This window comes from Triturus cristatus, chromosome 7 (assembly GCF_964204655.1).
Source record: "Triturus cristatus chromosome 7, aTriCri1.1, whole genome shotgun sequence".
Classification (NCBI taxonomy): Eukaryota; Metazoa; Chordata; class Amphibia; order Caudata; family Salamandridae; genus Triturus; species Triturus cristatus.
Window position 1 is genome coordinate 57,816,133 of NC_140590.1, and position 18,388 is coordinate 57,834,520.

An 18,388-nucleotide genomic window follows, 5' to 3' on the forward strand; every position below is an offset into this window, starting at 1 on the left:
CTAATCATCCTGTGGCTCCTGAATGTGTTTAGAGAGTCTGGTATCTTGAGCTGTTCAGAACAGTCAATGATCCTCCGATCAGGCTGCCCCTTCGGAAGGATCATCTGTCGCAGCAACTGGGGAGGGTTTGCCACTCAAACCTATCAATGCTCCACCTTCATGTGTGGCGATTGAGAGGCGACATTTGACAGCTTTTGACCTTCTGCCTAAATTCTGTGATGTTTTTGGCTGCTCGACGTCCCTCTACCATAAACGTGTACAAAATCGTGGAGCAAGTACATGGCATGGTGTACAGCAAAACAAGTTGACTCTTTATCGGCACCCCTTTCACAAGTTCTTTTATTCATCCTTACCCTGGCCCAGCAGGGCTCTGCATCATTGGGCATGTTGAATGGTTATTTGCCTGTTATCTCTGCTTTTCTGCAGCTGCCAGATCAGCCTTGCCTTTTTAAGTCCCCTAAATTGTTTCCCTAAAGATCTGAAACACTTTTTCTCCTACTCCCTTCATTATATCTCAATGGGAATTGAAGTTGGTTCTTACCTTTCTGATGTGCGCTTCCTCTGAACCGCTTCATACCTGCCCTCTTAGGCTTCTCACTATTGAGGCGCTCTTTCTGGTGGCAATAACATCTGCCTGGAGGGTAAGTCAACTGCAGGCATTGGTATCTCAGCCAATCTATGTGGCATTCCTCCCAGATAAGCTGGTTCTTTGGACTCAAGCTTCCATCTTGCCAAAGGTGGTCGCTCTAAATTGACCGCACAAAAGCATTCTGGGTAGATGCTCACCTCTTCATGGGGTATGTGGAAGCCCAAAAAGGGAAGGCTTTGCAGAAACTAACCATCTCCCGATGGATCGTATGCTGCATCAAGATCTGCTAAGCACTGGTAAGAAGAAACCCCCTCAGACTTTGCGTGATCATTCCACCAGAGGGAAGGCTGCCTCTACTGCGTTAGCACGTGGAGTTCCAGTGCTGGACACCTGCCAGGCTGCAATGTGGGTCCCGCTGCACTGTCTGGACAGTCTGGTCCATCGAAGTGGGCTGTTTGCCGATTCGGCCCTGCAGGACACACTGGTCTAAATCGTGTTTGCAGACTCATCTCCGGGGGGCTATTGCTTGGGTATCTATTCTAAGATGAGAAGAAATCTATGGCTAGAAGTCTCTATTAGATGAACAAAGGTACTTACCTTCGGTAATGCCTTATCTGGTAGAGACTATCAAGCCTCAGATTCCTTACCAAACTTGCCAGCTCTGCAAACCGATTTTTAGGTACAGGGCTGTTCCCTTTTCAGGGCCCTAGTTTCACACACTACTGGTAAGTGTTTGTCGTGGCCCCACGCTTCTGGAGTGGAAAGTTGCAAAAAGAAACTGACAGCGTGCTAGGATGGTGCCTGTATAGGCACTGCACATGTCCTTTACGGCGCCGACGATGTGCCGAACAGTGGCACCTACCGGTGCGCAGGGGTACTAATTACGAAAAATGCCCAGATCTAGTCTGACGCCTGCTGATAATTACCAGGTAAGGAATCTGCGACTAGATGAAGTCTTTAACAGCTAAGGAGTTACTGAAGGTAAGTAACTTGTTCGACACTATTGTTATATACATGTCATTTAAAAAAAAATATATATAGCTTTTTAAGAATTTTCACATTTTTTATTTAATTTTTATAATCATTTATAGTGTTGTAGCGGGTTGCTAGGTTTGTAAGGGGATAAGCGGGGAAGTAAATTAGGTAATAATTAACAATTAATTATTTCATTGATTTTAGTTATTTAATTTATGGAATACCTATTCATTTTACCAATATTTTCGTTGCGGGTTGCTAAGTTTGTAGGGGTCTACGGTGTAAAGTTAATTAATAATTTAATAATTGTTAATTATGTAATATATGGAATACAGATTTATTGTTCCAACATTTTAGTTGCGGGATGCTAAATTTGTAGGGGTATTGGGTGGGAAGTTATTTAATTAATAATTTATGTATTCATTATTATTTGTAAATTAATCATTTGATTGAATTTTAAATATTTAAATTATGGAATATTTAATGATATTTTAGTTGCAGGCTGCTACGTTTGTAGGGGTATAGGCTGGGAAATGTATTAAGTAATTATGAATTATAAATGAATTATTTTAATGAATTGTAATGATGTAAATTTATTATTTTCTTTTTTATTAGGTCTATATATTTCATGTTAATGAATAATTTTATATGAAGTTTAATATTTCTTCTACAGTCATGGTGTTACTTATATATATGTAATGTGTTTGAAGTACTTTCCCTACTCTTTTATAGACGTAGTAGGAATAGTAAAATTAACCTCTTCGCAAATTGACAATTTTCTGACTGTTGTGCTGTTTGGATTGGGACTACTAAATTTCATCCCACCCTCAAAATCCACGCTTTCCCTACTGGTGCACAGACTGGAGTTGGAATAGTACATTTTACCCCTCCAAAGTTCAACACTTTCCCTACTGTTGTGCTGTTTGGAGCGGTAATACTAAATTTCAACCCCTCTGAGATCTAAGGTTTTCCCTACTGTTGCACAGACTGAAGTGGGAATAGTAAATTTCACCCCTTCAAAATCCACCGCTTTCCTTACTGTTGAACAGACTGGAGTTAGAATAGTAAATTTTACTCCTCCAAAAGTCCAACACTTTCCTTACTGTTCACAAACTTGAGTGCGAATAGTACACTTAATATTCTGAGACTCCATTAGTTTAATAATTTTACCGCTGCACAGTCCAACACTTTCCTTACTATTGCACAGACTGGAGTGGGAATAGTAAATTTCACCCTTCAGAAATACAATTCTTTCCCTACTGTTGCAGAGACTTGAGTGGGAATAGTAAATTTGACTCCTCCAGAGTCCAATACTTTCCCTATCATTGCATAAACTAGTGTGAGAATAGAATATTCAATATTCTTAGATGCCAATAGTTTAATGTTAGTTAGGTTGAGTTTATAACATTAATTGTTTTATATTTTTTTTTAACTTAACATTATTTGTTTTTATTTTATTTTTAAAATCTAAATTTGTTTTGGGAATTTTTTAATTTTGTATATTTTATTGAGTGTGTACATTAACATGTTTTATCTTATTTGTTAGATATTATGGTTTTATTGTGTGTGTATGTTATATATATGTATGTCTAACAATTAAGAAAAATATTTATTTTAGATTTTCTTTAAATGTTAAATGTATTGGCCTGAATATATATATATAGATAGGTGTTTAATATTAATAAAATTAAACTTAAAATAATATGATGTAAAAAATATATTTTTGATTGTTACACTATCTGTGTGCGTGTGTGTATATATATATATATATATATATATATGTGTGTGTGGAGAGATCTATTTATATCAATAGAAACTCATGTATGTGTGCTTTTATATATATATATATATATTTATATATGTGTGTGTGTTGCATTAAAAATTAATGAAATATATTTCATTTTCAATTTATATTAAAATATTTAACATTTGCTACTTGAAACTCAATATTAAAGAAAAGCAATATTTGTGTCTATTTTTTGGGCGATATTTGTGTCAACTATATTTTTTCCAATATTTATGTACTTATCCATTATAAGATCATGATATTATGGTAAACAATATTTTGCCGATAATTTTGACAATGATAGTCCTGTGATGTCAGTGATACTCCATGTGCCTATCCACGTTGGGTCTGCCCAGTGCCTAATTTCTAACGGTGGCAGTGTCTAAGGTATTCTTTAGGAGGACGCAGATTGCACCACCCATTACTCTTACCAGTGATGACAAATGCCAGTAACAACACAACAACAGTGTGGAGAAATAAATTCCAGTGCAGAACACCGGAAAACACCAGCTTAAATTAAGCAGTGGATTGGCAACTAGGATTATGCATTTTTTTAAACTCCATTCATTGTTCATGTTTAGACCCCGTCCACACTGGGTGGATTAGATGTCACTTAATTTTTTATAAGTCAGGGCAAGGTAATGCAGTGCTCTAATAGGTTAGTTACCCACTAGTTTAGGGTTAAAGGCTGAACTACCCACACTAACTTAGGTGTCTCATTCCTCCTCCCATTCATATGTAGTTATTAGTAGACCCCTCCACTGTTAGAACTCTCTACACTGCTCAACTATCTCTAAACCCTCTCTTTCCTTGTTTGATAATGGCGAGGCTGTTTGATCATGAACTGAAGGATGAGATATCACTTACCTCTTCCAGGTATAGTGGTAATTATTAATATCCTCCCTGCACTCAGTATCTATGGAGAGAATTAGAGGAAGATGGCATGTTAGCAAGAGTGACAAACGACTTCAGTGATGGGTGGCCAAGCCTGGGCAGCCGACCATGGATGAAATGCGGCCGATGGACTGACGATAATCATAGGTGTGGACAGAAGATAGGGTTTGCTCGTAGTTGCAGCTAGTTTTAGAGAAAGAGTGTTACAACTGGCTCTCGAGGGCCCTCTTGGGATGAGGGCCATGAAGGAGGAGTTGTGTAGGATTTTTAGTGCTCGGCCTTACGTAGGGCTGTGGACCATTAAGTGGGGAGCGGTGCATGGTTACTGGCACGTCACAGGTTGCTCTACTCAGTCAAGTGAAACCTATCGTCGTGCCAAATCTTCAGATGATTAGCCTTACATATTTCGTGTTGGGACACTGGGAGGTGCCTCAAAGTGTGTGCTAGTCATGGTAGATTACCATTTAAAGTGGCTAGAAGGTTCTTTGGTTGAGAACACGACTACCAAAGGAATTAATACGTTTCTCAGGGATGTGTCCAGTAGAGTAGAGAGGGATGTCCAAAGGAGTTAGTCTTGGAAAATGGTTCAAACTATTGTTGGCTGTGGCAAAAGAAATTCATGAGTAAATGGTTTGAATTTAATAACGCATACAAGAACTTGATTGTATGAATTTTGAAGCAGTGGTTTAGTCAATCCCTTCATAAGGAATATAAAGGATCAGCTTCACCTGGTGCTGGTGAAAGGTGTAGGGTTGAAAGACACCCATAGGCAGTTACGGTGGGCAGTGCACACCGCTCTACCTGTTACCACTGTAGTAGGCCCATTTGCACTTCTAAGGGGTCGAGTAACAGGTTCACTCTATTAAAGAGTGTATGGTGCAGAAGCTAATTAATTGTGATCATTTTAGGAGTGTTCAAGGAAAGCAGTGCAGGAAGGGTATAACAGTGACTGTAATTGGATGGAGAAAGTGGGAGTAGGGAACTTGGTAAGAGTGAAGAAAATAAGAACTTTGTTTAAAGGGGATAGTTTGTTTTTAAAACCTAAAAAGGTACTGGAGGTTAGGGATGATGTGGCTGTGTAGGAAGATTGATGGCAACACATGGAACAAACCATTCTCAGGAAACCATTGTAATTGACTAATTCTGTTTTTACATAATTGTTCATTTTCTAAATGTATTTCTGTTATGGGTACAAGGGAGGGGTTATGTTGTACATAGTGTGGATGGAATGTTTATCCTGGGCGTTCTATGCTTGTATAGTGAGAGCGTCCTCCTGGCAAGGAATGTTGATGGTTGGAAGTTGAGTGTTTGGCAGTTGCTGCCTGGTGGGGGGGTGCTTATGAACATGTATGTTTCTTCCTTATAAGTATGTCTGACTGGGACTCTATTGCAGCTACTTTACTAAGCTTCCTTCTGCATAAGATGCCATTTCCTGTGATATCCACCTGGATTCTGACCCGAATTTCTTTGTCCTCTCGCCGAGAGACCAATGTCCTTTTCAGCGTGGCTGGGCCCAGTGTGTGGGAGATTTAACTCCAGTTCTACTGTAACATAAGGTTCGAAGCATATGAGCTGCAGATTACACACTTTTGCATAGATCGCCATCTGGTGTTGGGCCCGGATGTTTGCAGATTGTTTTTCCTCTTGGAAAGTCTTTGGAAGTCACGAGGTCGGTGACTCCTCCCTTGTTTCGTATTGCGCATGGGCTTCGGCTCCATCCTCAGATTGTTTTTTTCCGCCATCGGGCTCGGATGTAATACTTCGCGCTCCGGTTCCGAACATTCCAGTTCGACGATTGAAGCGGAATCCTCGCTCTCCGCGGTATTGTTAGATACTGATCTCCTCAATCACCTTCTTCTTCGACACACCTTCGATTCTAGTCATCGACGGCGGCCTTCGGGCCTATCCAGGCTCCGGTCCCGGCTGATGGAAAGAACTCCATTCAAGAAGTGCCCTCGATGTGGGTCGAAATTCCCCCACACCGATCTTCATGAGGTGTGCAACCTCTGCCTCTCCCCTGAACACGAGGCTCGAGACTGGCCCGCTTGCAAGTCTTTTAGATCCAAAAACACTATTCGAGATCGACGGGCCAGACGGAAAATGGCGCACTCCTCGACTTCCGTTCCAGTCGACATCTTCGGGGACGACGTTGAAGCTCCGGGACAACAGCACAACGAAGAGGACCTAGTCAGTGCTTCCGAAACCGACGACTCGGATGTGGAGGACATCACCCCGGGTCGTGAGTAAAATACCCCCTCCCACACCCGCGCCGACACCCAAAAAGGCTTCGGTCACGCCTTCGCTTCCGGGCCTAGGCAAGACCAAAGACACTGCTTCGAACACCCCACCTTCGGGCCCGGTGAAGAAGCCAAGTAAGCCTTCCGGCGGCTCGGACTCGAGCCAGCCTGCCAGCGGTGCTGAAAAACACCCTTCGGCACCGAAGAGGAGATCAGCCTCTACCTCGACACCGAGCCCCGTACCAAAGCCCTCGGTGTCCAAACCCAGCCTCTCGGTGCCGACCAAACATCATAAGGCCCTCGGCACCGACACTCCCGTGCCGAAGCCTGTCTCGGCACCGAACAAAAAATCGGAGGTTCCAAAAAAGCACGGCACAGACAAGCCTAAAAAGCCATCGGCCCCGAAAACGTCAGCGCCGACCGAACAACCAGTGTCGCAAGAACTTTTTACACCGGATCCTTTGCAAAAGAGACTTACCAAGGATCCAAAAACTGGACATTTGGCACTGTCTTCTAAAAAGAGACATTTGGACAAACCAGCTCCACCTCCACCTTCAAAGAGGAAGGACTGTGCTACCTCCCTTTCAGAGTGCCTTCCCCACCTCCTCCACCTCCTCCACCCTCTCCACCTCCGCCCCCTCCACCTTCTCCACCCCTGCCTCATCGCTCTCCAACCCCGTCTCCAGACCATGATGATCAGGGGGACCCATACTATGACCCAGCAGATGTGCCACAAGACCCCACCCCTACAGGATCCCCAGACCCCTGGGATGATTATAATAATCCAGACATTCCAGATGTCCCACAAGATGACCTATATCCATCCAGGCCATCTCCACCAGAAGACTCACTAGGTTTTCACCACCTACTTCAGAGGGCGGCACATTATCACGGGGTAGAGCTACACACTGACCCAGTAGAGGAAGATTTCCTCCTAGACACCTTTGATAATGCACATAGGTCTACTGCTGTACTACCTATGCTCAAAGGGGTAATCAAACATGCACCAGAGGTTTTTAAAGACCCAGTCAGGGCTAGGGTCCTAAACCCACGCATAGAGAAAAAGTATAAAGCCGCCCCCACAGATCCTGCATACATCAAAGGGTCAGCGCCACTGGATTCCCTAGTGGTATCCACTGCAAGGAAAAGATCTAATTCCCAGGCATCAAGCGAAGCACCACCGCCTGACAAAGAGTCAAAGCTCCTGGATGCGTCAGGAAAACGCACTGCGTCCCAGGCAGCCAATATATGGCGTATCGCCAACACTCAAGCGCTATTGGCCAGATACGACAGAGCACATTATGATGAACTAGAAACCATCATGCACCATCTCCCAGAAAAATATAAAAATAGGGCCAACGAATTAATTCAAGAGGGTAAAACCATAACTAATACCTCTATACGCTATGCCTTGGACGCAGCAGACACAGCCTCCAGGGCCATTAACACTAGTGTCCTCTTCCGTCGACACGCTTGGCTGAGAGTTTCAGGCTTTAAACCTGAGGTACAAGCCTCCATATTAAACCATCCATTTGATAAGGAACATTTATTTGGTCCAAAGATAGATGAGGCCCTCGAGAAGATGAAGAAAGACACAGATACGGCGAAATCTATGGGAGCCCTACAGTCACACCCTCCTAGGCGCTCCTTTCACCGCTCTTCCTTTCGGGGCACGGGCAGAGGCTACTCCTCAGATAACGCATCCACGTCCTACAAATCCCCTCCTCAGTCCACCTTCACAAAAGGTTATCAAAGAGGCGGATATAGAGGCAACAACAATAAAGGCAGAGGCAAAACAAATACCGCCCGCTCTGCCACACCGCCTACCCAATGACTTTCCCCTGTTCCCTCCAGACCATCCCACTCCGGTCCGGGGCAGACTACAAAATTTCCTTCACATCTGGGAGTCCATCACATCAGACAAATGGGTGACCCAAATTATTCGTTCAGGGTACTGCCTAGAACTCACATCTACCCCCCCAACATTCCACCCAGGCAACGCCCAATGTCACAAGAACATTCCACGTTACTAAAAGAGGAGGTAATCTCCCTCCTACAAAAACACGCAATAGAACAGGTCCCCCACGATCAGCAAAATGTAGGGGTCTACTCCCTATATTTTCTGATACCAAAAAGAGACGAGACTCTACGACCTATCTTAGATCTACGACCTCTAAACACATACATACATTCGGACCATTTTCACATGGTAACACTTCAGCAGGTACTTCCGCTCCTCTCCCAGAACAACTTTCTCACCACACTGGACTTGAAAGACGCATACTTTCATATTCCGGTACACCATGTCCACAGAAAGTACCTCAGATTCGTAGTGGACGGGCAACACGACCAGTTCAAAGTGCTCCCATTCGGGGTCACAACAGCACCACGCGTATTCACCAAGTGCCTAGCGGTAGTGGCGGCACATCTCAGAAGACAGCACATTCACGTCTTCCCGTATCTGGACGACTGGCTGATAAAAGCCGTGTCCTACAACCAATGTGTACGCCACACCACCACTACAATCCAACAACTTCACCAACTAGGCTTCACGGTGAACCACCAAAAGTCCCAGCTAACACCATCCCACATAAAGCAATACCTCGGTGCCACCATAGACACCTCAAAAGCCATAGCCTACCCCAATCCGGCCAGGATTGCAAGCATTCAGGCTTTGCGTCAAAAATTCATACTTCAACACTCCCTCCCAGCAAGAGTGTTTATGCAACTGATGGGGATGATGGCCTCTTGCATTTTCATAGTGCCTCATGCAAGACTCCAGATGCGTCCACTCCAAGAGTGCTTAGCACGCCAATGGAACCAGGCCCAGGGGCAACTGACAGATCTGGTGTTGGTAGACGGTCGCACCAATCGCTCTCTGCAGTGGTGGAACACCACAAATCTTTCCAGAGGTCGACCGTTCCTGGACCCGGTTCCACAAATAATCCTGACAACAGACGCATCGCTCTCCGGCTGGGGAGCTCATCAACTACACCTCACAGTGCAGGGCACATGGACGCCACAACAAAAGTTACTCCACATCAATCATCTGGAGTTACTGGCAATCTTTCTAGCCCTAAAATCCTTTCACACACAGATTTTAGGCAAGGCAGTCCTTATCCGCACAGACAACATGACCGCCATGTACTACATCCAAAAACAAGGCGGCACACACACTCCACAGCTCTCTCAACTAGCACAGAGCATATGGAGATGGGCAATTCCACACAAAATCTTTCTCCTAGCCCAGCATGTCTCAGGAGTCCAAAACACCATGGCAGATCTGCTCAGCAGACAGACGCAGCAGATCCAGACTGTATGAACGTTATCAGAGAGGCTAGACGCCCTACCACTAGAGCTTGCTACGCTGCCAAGTGGAAAAGATTTGTTGTTTATTGCCATAACAACACAATCAACCCTCTAGACGCATCCATACAGCACATCATATGCTACTTACTACATCTACAAAGATGTAACCTAGCATATACATCCATTCGGCTACACCTCGCAGCAATTGCCGCTTACCTACAAAACAGGCAGCACCTATCACTTTTCAGAGTGCCTGCCATTAAAGCCTTCATGGAAGGCCTAAAACGAATAATTCCCCCCAGAGTGCCACCCTCATCTGTGTGGAACTTAAATATAGTGCTCACAAGGCTAATGGGACCGCCTTTCGAACCTTTGCATAAATGCGAACTGCAATTTCTCACCTGGAAAACAGCTTTTCTTGTAGCCATCACCTCCCTTAGAAAGGTCAGTGAAATACAAGCACTTACTATACAGGAACCTTTCCTCCAAATGCACCCGAACAAGGTTGTCCTCCGTACCAACCCAAAATTCCTACCCAAAGTCATCTCACCCTTTCATCTAAACCAATCGGTAGAATTACCGTTTTTTTTCTCGCAACCTCAAACTGTTGCAGAAAGGGCTCTACACACACTGGATGTTAAAAGGGCCTTACTTTACTAAATCCAAAGAACACAACCTTTCAGAAAGACAAAGCAATTGTTTGTTTCTTTCTCTCCACCTCATAAAGGCAACCCAATCTCTAAATCAGGGATAGCTAGGTGGATTGTAAAATGCATTCAGGTTTGCTACCACAAAGCAAAACGCACACTATCTGTTCCCCCTAAATCCCACTCTAAAGATAGGGGCTTCTATGGCTTTTCTAGGGAACATCCCATTAGATGATATCTGCAAAGCAGCTACATGGTCAACTCCGCACACTTTCACTAAACATTACTGTGTAGATGTGCAAAACAAACTAGTGTGGGCCAGGCTGTACTAAAAACACTATTTCAAACCACTGCAGCAGATACCGGAGGTCGCCGCTAAGGTTGGGAACTGCTATATAGTCTATGCAAAAGTGTGTAATCTGCAGCTCATATGCCTCGAACGGAATATGCTACTTACCAGTATGCATCTGTTCTTGGCATGTAGAGCTGCAGATCTACACACGCCCACCCGCCTCCCCGGCTACCTGTATCTGTTCCAGTCTATCTTATTTAGATACAACACACATGGGTTTCTTCACTGTTATTACTACGCTCCATCTTTCCCTGTTGGCGAAAAACAATCTGAGGATGGAGCCGAAGCCCATGCGCAATACGAACCAAGGGAGGAGTCACCGACCTCGTGACTTCCAAAGACTTTCCAAGAGGAAAAACAAACTGCAAACATCCGGGCCCAACACCAGATGGCGATCTATGCAAAAGTGTGTAGATCTGCAGCTCTACATGCCAAGAACAGATGAATACTGGTAAGTAGCATATTCCTTTTATCCAGTGAGATTGGAATCTGGTTTGGTTCGACTCCTTGTTTGATTTTAACTTTGGTGTTTTGAATAACATAAGAGCACTGGTAGGCTGTCACTCGAGCCCTGGGTTTGGGTTGGAATTCAGTACTTGTGGTAATTCACTCAAGATTTGGTGGAATGTCAGGCAGCACTCCTACCTGGAATCAAATCAAGGTCTATTGAACTCTGTAGTCCAATCCAATCTTTGTTGGCTTTTATCTAGTCCAGATACTAAATTGGACTTTGCTCCTAGTGTCCTTTAACTGCTACCTTGGTGCAAGATTAGACCTGGTACTGGGTTTTAGGTTGTTAATGTAGACAATAGAGTGATTGAATTTGTTTCTGAAATTACTTGATATCCATAATTTATTTTCACATTAATTCAAGATTAAAATTACAGCTTTGTGTGTGAGGCAGAGTGAGGGTCAGCGTCGGCCACCATTGCTTCCCAAAATCTGGCTCTGCCCTTTCTGCAGCCTGCTTTACAAGGTGATATCTGTTTGTGTTCAGCTCACTTCTTCCTCCTTGCCAATCCTCTCCTAGGATCAAGTAGAAGCTAAGTGCAAGGATTTCCAACAGCGTAACGACCAAGCTTCCTCCGACCTATGCCTGGCCCTGCTGCTGGAAGACAAGGAGACCCTAGAGGAGATGGTGTCACAGGGGGCTTTTTCCAAACGTGGAGGTTATCAGCATTTCATGGAGGCTCAGAAGCAAATGGTGGAGGCGTACAACTTTACACCCAGCAAAGGGCTCAAGGTACGGGAGAGTCTGTTTTAGAGATCATTGCCAACCGTGTTGCTTAACCTGCTACAACTGTCCACAAGAGCGCTTTCGGCCATGTATTATGACTAATAGTGAAAATGACATGTTTGGCACTTTTTTGTACTTTGGCAACACTGTGACCGCAAAACACAAGTATTGTTTCCAGTACACAGAGCCTCCACCTGTGTCAACTTGAGTCCCCCTGAAATACAATCATTTATGTTCTGAACTTTATTCTGGTGACTACAGATACTGAGAGTGAGATCATGTGTCTACAATACTGAATTTCACTTAGCAACATGTTTCTATTTTCAGTTATTAATCCCTATCTAGCCATTGTCCACTCCCGAGTACATAGGCGCGGTTGTCTCTAATCAATACAATGTTAGTCTTTCCTTCCTAATGAAGCCACTGACATCCGACTTAGCCTCCCACAGGGCACTTTAAAGTCCCTTCTAAAGGAGGACATTATCCATCCTTCCAGAGGACTGGCCTGTCTCCCCTTTCTCCAAGGAAACCACTATAATTCCTTCTTAAAGACCTTCATTCTACCTTGCCAGAGAGGTCTTCTTCCCGAAGATGTTGCCTTTCCTTTCAGAGCAAGTTGTTGTTCCTCCTTCCCAAGGATGATCCTATAATCCCACCTTAAGGAGGAGTCTATCTTACCTTCCATAGGAAGCCACTTTTCCCCTTCCTAAGGAGGCCAGTATAATACCTACTCAGGGAAGATGTTCACTTTACTTCCTTCCAAAGGAAACCATTGCCACCCCTTCCCAAGGAGGGATTCCATACTTCTTTCAATAGGGAGCCACAGTTTCCCCTTCCCAAGAAGGCCTGTATAAGCCCTCCTCATCGAAGATATTAACTTTCCTTCCTTCTAAAGGAAACCATTGCCACTCCTTTCCAAGGAGGCACTGTAATCCCTTCTCAAAGAGGATACTATCCTTCCTTCCATATGAAGCCACCGTTTCCCCTTCCCAAGGAGAAGCAGTCTAAACCCTGCTCATGGGCGATGTTAACCTTCCTTCCACCCAAAGGAAATTGATGCCCTCTCTTATAATTGAAGCAAGTAATCAACATTTTAGAGGGGAAGCTCCTCCCTACAGATATCAGAAAGTATCTTTTCATCACCAAATCCATTGAACCGAGCACCTGTGCCACATGCGTGCCAACTCACATGGGCACAGGCACCGTCGTTGACCACCTGCAAGCTTCTTTTTACACAGATTGTTGCTTGCTCGGTCCCTTGCCTCGCTTCATGTTGCCCCAGTTGTTCAGTCCACTCCTGTGTTAGCCCAGGTTTCCATTATTGCGAAGTTCACTTGCTGTGCCCCCTGACAGCGGCTTTTACAGAGACGGCTCTTTGCTGTGCTGTGATCATCCGTATTACTGAGACTACTCTGCAACACCCTGCCACATGGGACTGCTCTGTACCTGGGCGGAACTCCCTGTGTTGGAAGATACATTTAGACGCGGTGTCCTGGGAGTTCCTTTTACATCAGTTGGTAGGCAGTTCCCTTCATGGGTGGTTTCAACAGAAATCTACTCCTGTCACCTACTTTTTTTTCACACCTTACTTCACACCCAGACCCAAAATGGTTTTACTCCTTGTTGAATTTCAGGCTACCAGTATCACTCATGTTGGTTCTTACTGTGTTCTTATTTGGGTTTTTTTTGGTGCCACAGAACAAATGAGGGGAAACTGCATTTGCATTCCTGGAAACTACAATCAGCAGCTATGAGCTGGACCTTTACCACTAAAGTATGTGGGGCGGAATGGGAAGCTAGAAGCAGAGAGGAACAAAAGGATGTGTAATATGGGAAACGCCTGTGGTGGAGGACAGCAAGGCCACAAGAGTGGCAGCAACGCTGTGACTGATCATCAAGGGACGTAAGGAGTCGCAACCTTTTTAGTTATCATGTCTGGATATGAGACGTTCTATGTATTAGGAAAGGGTTGATCGAGAGCTTTCCTTTTTCGATGCTGTGGTGTTTTAGTAGTAAGGATTATTTACTTTCCGTCCTGGTTCTGGGTGGGAAAATCCTTGTGGCTGAGGAAGCTGGTGTGTCATTGATTTTAGCCTCCACTGGCAGCCGATGAAGTTCATTCATGGCTGAGGTGCTGTAGTTCATGTTACGTAGAGTACTGGATGAGTCTGGTAGTTGGGTGCAGTACTGCTCGGCAGGGACCCGGTTCAATACTGGGAGGTTCATGAGGATGGTATTTCAGGAGTGATGTGAGAAATTACCAGACTTCGTATACCTGTGTGAATGTACTTGGAGTGAGAAGTAGCTTTAGTTTCTTCAACGGATGTTAAAATTAGCTGCACCATCAATTATGGCAGTTAAGAGCAGCTTGCTGATTTATTAAAGTGGAGAATAAGAGAGCTCAGTTATAGTCAAGATTTCAACTTTTTCGGGCAAGGTGTTAGTCATCCATATCCCAGACGTCTGTGCGTGGGATGCCATGCATTGACCTTGTTCTTTGCTGTGTCGCAGGTTGGCCATATTACAGGCTGCCTTCCTTACTATGGCCTGATTTGGCCACATCACATAGGTCACTACTTATGTTTTAGTTGCTCGTATTACACATCATGCTTTTTGCTATGCCCCATAATTTGTAATATCACTCACCTCAATGCTACTCATTTCCCAAACTGCGATATTACTATTGTTGCTTCTTGCTGCGTCAGCGTCCCCATCTTACAAATATCCCTCATTGTAGCACTCTTGCTACCTGTATTCTCACTGCTTCTTGCTGTTCCCCTGATCGTCCACTTAAGAGATCCCTCTGTGCTAGGCCTCGGAAGTCACGCACTTGTCTCTGGTTGTCTTTCCCAGGCTGATCAGGTCCTTCATGAGGTCCTCAAGTCACAGGAGACTACAGCTCAAACAATTCTCCAGATGGACAGTGCTCTGGATCAGAAGGAAAAGGAGGCTGCAGGTAAAGTTAATGTGTTTTGCTTCTTTTGGCATGCCAGGGGACTATTTATCTAACCGTAGACTTTGCAGCAGTATTCCCGAACCTTCGTCTCATGTTAGAATGGTTGTTACAGGGTATCAATTGTGTGCTGGTTCTTCAGTAGTTGCCGTGCTTTGAGATGGTTTCTTTCATGTGTGCGTCTTAGGTTGTTGGTCCCTGGACTTAGTGTATGTGTGGCTACTCGTGTACTTGTGCACGTGCGTGGGATGGTGTACACCAAGGTTATTGATCATTGTGAAGGTTGTGTCGCCTTTAGATGTGGTTTGATGGTTGTGTTGCAGTGTAAAAGAGTTAGAAATGCCACATTTGGTAAGAGAATGTTTTACCCACTGTTGATGTACATTTTTCTCTAAAGCTGAAGCTGTTGGGTTTGAAAAGGGGTTTTAATAATGAGTCTGACAGAAGACCTTGTGTGGTCACCTGCAGTCCACCAACCATCGTGCTACCATTCAACTGTTTCTTGTCACTCTTTGATTTGTTTGGATGTAGAGGATTTAAAAATGTGTCACCTCATTTTTTAAAACAGTGCCATTCAATTATTTTTAACACGTTTATTGTGTTACTTACGCGCTTTACATTGATATGCAATGCATATTGAGCGTGGTTAGCTTGCAGTAAACCAGCTGCGAACATTCCATTTTATTTAGTATCCTTCCCCATTTATTTCCAGGATGTTCATTGTATTACAATAAAATCTTAACCTTAAAACTAGATTAATTGTGGTGAACTGTACGTTTACCGGAAAGAACATGCTACTGACAGATCTTAGATGGTCATTGGGGTATGAGAAGAGCTGGAGTACGCTCTCAGCTAGTGCCATATATGGGACGGAGTATCCTTCAGCCTCAAACCTATGATTGACCCTATATCCTATCGTAGTATGGGGATACTTGAAAATAGTTTAAGCAAGGGGTGGACTGTGCCAGTGGTTTACTTTACAGAATGTAGCTGTAGTAACAGGGGACCTAGCCACAACTTGCTCAGTATGTGCATGTTCTTCAAATGCTGCAAGTACCTCATCCCTCAGATTTGCAGCTGAGTGTCTATGAACGCCTCTCCTCTCCTTAAAGGGCCATGATTTTACTGATTTCAGAGTTCATGGTTCCCCATTTGTCATGCAATATATTTGTTATAGCGCCACAGATCAGAAGTTGCCGAGCTTGGAGACAGGGTTCCATCAAATTAGTTAAAGAGTTTATTGCTCTGAAGGAGTAGCAGTCTCCAAAATTATCTCTGCCCACCCTGGTCCAGACTTCCAGCTGAGTGGCCTCCAGTGACCCAGTTGGCTTGGAAGACCAGCCAGTGGTATCGCGGGGTCATCAACCATGGTCATATTTGTATTCCACAGGCGTCTATTCCAGCACCTCACCACTGTGCTGAGCAGTCCTTGGGTGTTTTTTGTAGGCAGTTCCATGCCTCAGAAAAAGCCAGTCAAGGTCCCTTACGTTATCTTCGTCTCTGGCATTCAGGTTTCTGGAAGGTGTACGATTCTCAGCCATTGTGCTGCCCGCTAAAGCTGTACCAGCAGATAGTAGAGTTGAAAATCTGGTGCCGTCAATGCCACTTTCGTCATGAGAAGTTTCATCTTATTAAGTGTGGCCTTTGCCTACCTCAGATTTCAGAGTGGCAGGTCTGGGAATACATATCCGAAGATTAGCAAAGAAATGCAAGCTGACATCATCATTTTGGACAGTGCTTTTTAGCCCGTGACCGATATGAGCAGTGGGTTCCAGAAATCTGGACCGCATCTTAGCAAGTGTAATGTCGCTCCCAGTTTCCCAGTTTGTTCGTCCTCTTCAGCAGGGTAAGGGCAGACACCTTGGTACTTAAATATTTGTGGGTTCCCAGTTAATTCCAAGTTCACCAACTAGGGTGGTACATTGTCGGCAGTCAGTCATATCAGGAAACACATTTCTTCTTATTTGAGCAAGAGGCACAACAGTGTCATTCTAGAAGCAGCTGAATTTTGAAAAGGTTCTAGTGTAACCAATTTCTGGGCTCAGGTTATATTTCTGCAGTCATGCTATGACGACTTGTTGGTTCTGCCCACGGTATGACCCAGCTAGCACAACTGGAGTTTGCTTTGCAATGATGACACCACCTCGTGTACAGTGGACCAGATATCCTCACCAAATTCATGAAAACCGATCAGAACCGCAGAGAGGTAAATACTGTTTGCACGTTGTATTTAATCGTCGTTTGGAAATCAAACTCAAGGAGATCCTGCGGAGATTGATGAGTTTGCAATGAAATTAAAGGACTCGATTTTTGTGAGACTCAGAAACAAAGGAAATACTCCTGAGAAGAAGTAAAGTGGTTCTGACTTTGAAGATCCCCATGCTCTGAAGATTTATCATTCTCAGAAACTTTGAAGAAATGAAGGCCTTTACGTTCTGTTGAGTCAACGGTCTAGGATGTATTTTTAATGTCACTGTCCACAAAGCATCCAAAATAATTTCAGCGTCATGAACTGGAGTGAACACACCGAAAAGTGTGCCATGACTCACTGTTGAAGGTATCTCAACTAGGACGCATCAACTGCTACAAGAATCTTTAGCACTAAAGATCACAGCGCTGAGAGGCACGCTGCTGGTGAAGGGTCTGTGCTACAAAACATATGGGTGAGCAATGGGTGAATGTTCCACACTTGAAATGGGGCTGTCATCGGGATCCATGGGTGCCTGCACCTTCAAGGACAGAACACCGACTCCAAGGGCCTTCTGGTTCCCTAACCCTAAGATTTTCATTTTTAGTTTAATATTGAGCCTTTGGCCAGTGTGGGTGGTGGTTTGGCTGCACTTGTGTTTTCTTAGGTGCCTTTTGGTCTACAGCATCTGAAAGTCTGTTTGAGATGCAGATGGAAGGCCAAGACTAATAATGGTAACCTTAGTGTCCATATGCACAGTTTGGATTTGGGTCCTCAAATGAGCGTGATGCACCTACCACAAAAACCCAAATTCTTAATATCTAAAGATGCACTAAGACTCACCACGAAAAGAAATTAATAGTGGATCCGTGAGTTTAGAAACTTATTTCATGTAGTAATCTCTGATGGTGTTCAAAGTGGTGTGACTGGTGTCTTTTCACTAGTGCCTGGTGTAGGGTGGGTGCAGTCACTGAAATCCAGAGCGGGCTAGGGCACCATTTCACATTAGGAGGTTCTTGGTAAGTTTTAGGAGTTCTGTGCATTTGAAACTAAAGCTCACAGTAAAGATTTTCTGGTGGTTGGGGCATGGTTGTAGGCGCAGGGGAGTCCATTAGTCACTTGACTACTGGGCAGTGAGAGGGCTTGTGATCACAACTTAAAAATCTGTATCTTTATAGGCTCGGATGAAGAATCCGACAGTCCTGGTACCATGGCAACCTT

The 18,388-nt window shown here is 44.2% G+C and overlaps 1 protein-coding gene across 6 annotated transcripts in view; it reads left to right on the plus strand.

Annotated features, from left to right (window-relative positions):
- LOC146808799 (guanylate-binding protein 7-like) overlaps window positions 1-18,388 on the plus strand; it is a 343,610-nt gene that overhangs the window by 312,511 nt on the left and 12,711 nt on the right. For all 6 annotated transcript variants that reach the window (XM_085615617.1, XM_085615619.1, XM_085615616.1 and 3 more), the window contains 2 exons: window positions 11,820-12,032; window positions 14,880-14,982. In XM_085615617.1, coding sequence (XP_085471743.1) covers window positions 11,820-12,032; window positions 14,880-14,982 — 316 coding nt within the window. The remainder of the gene's footprint in view (window positions 1-11,819; window positions 12,033-14,879; window positions 14,983-18,388) is intronic.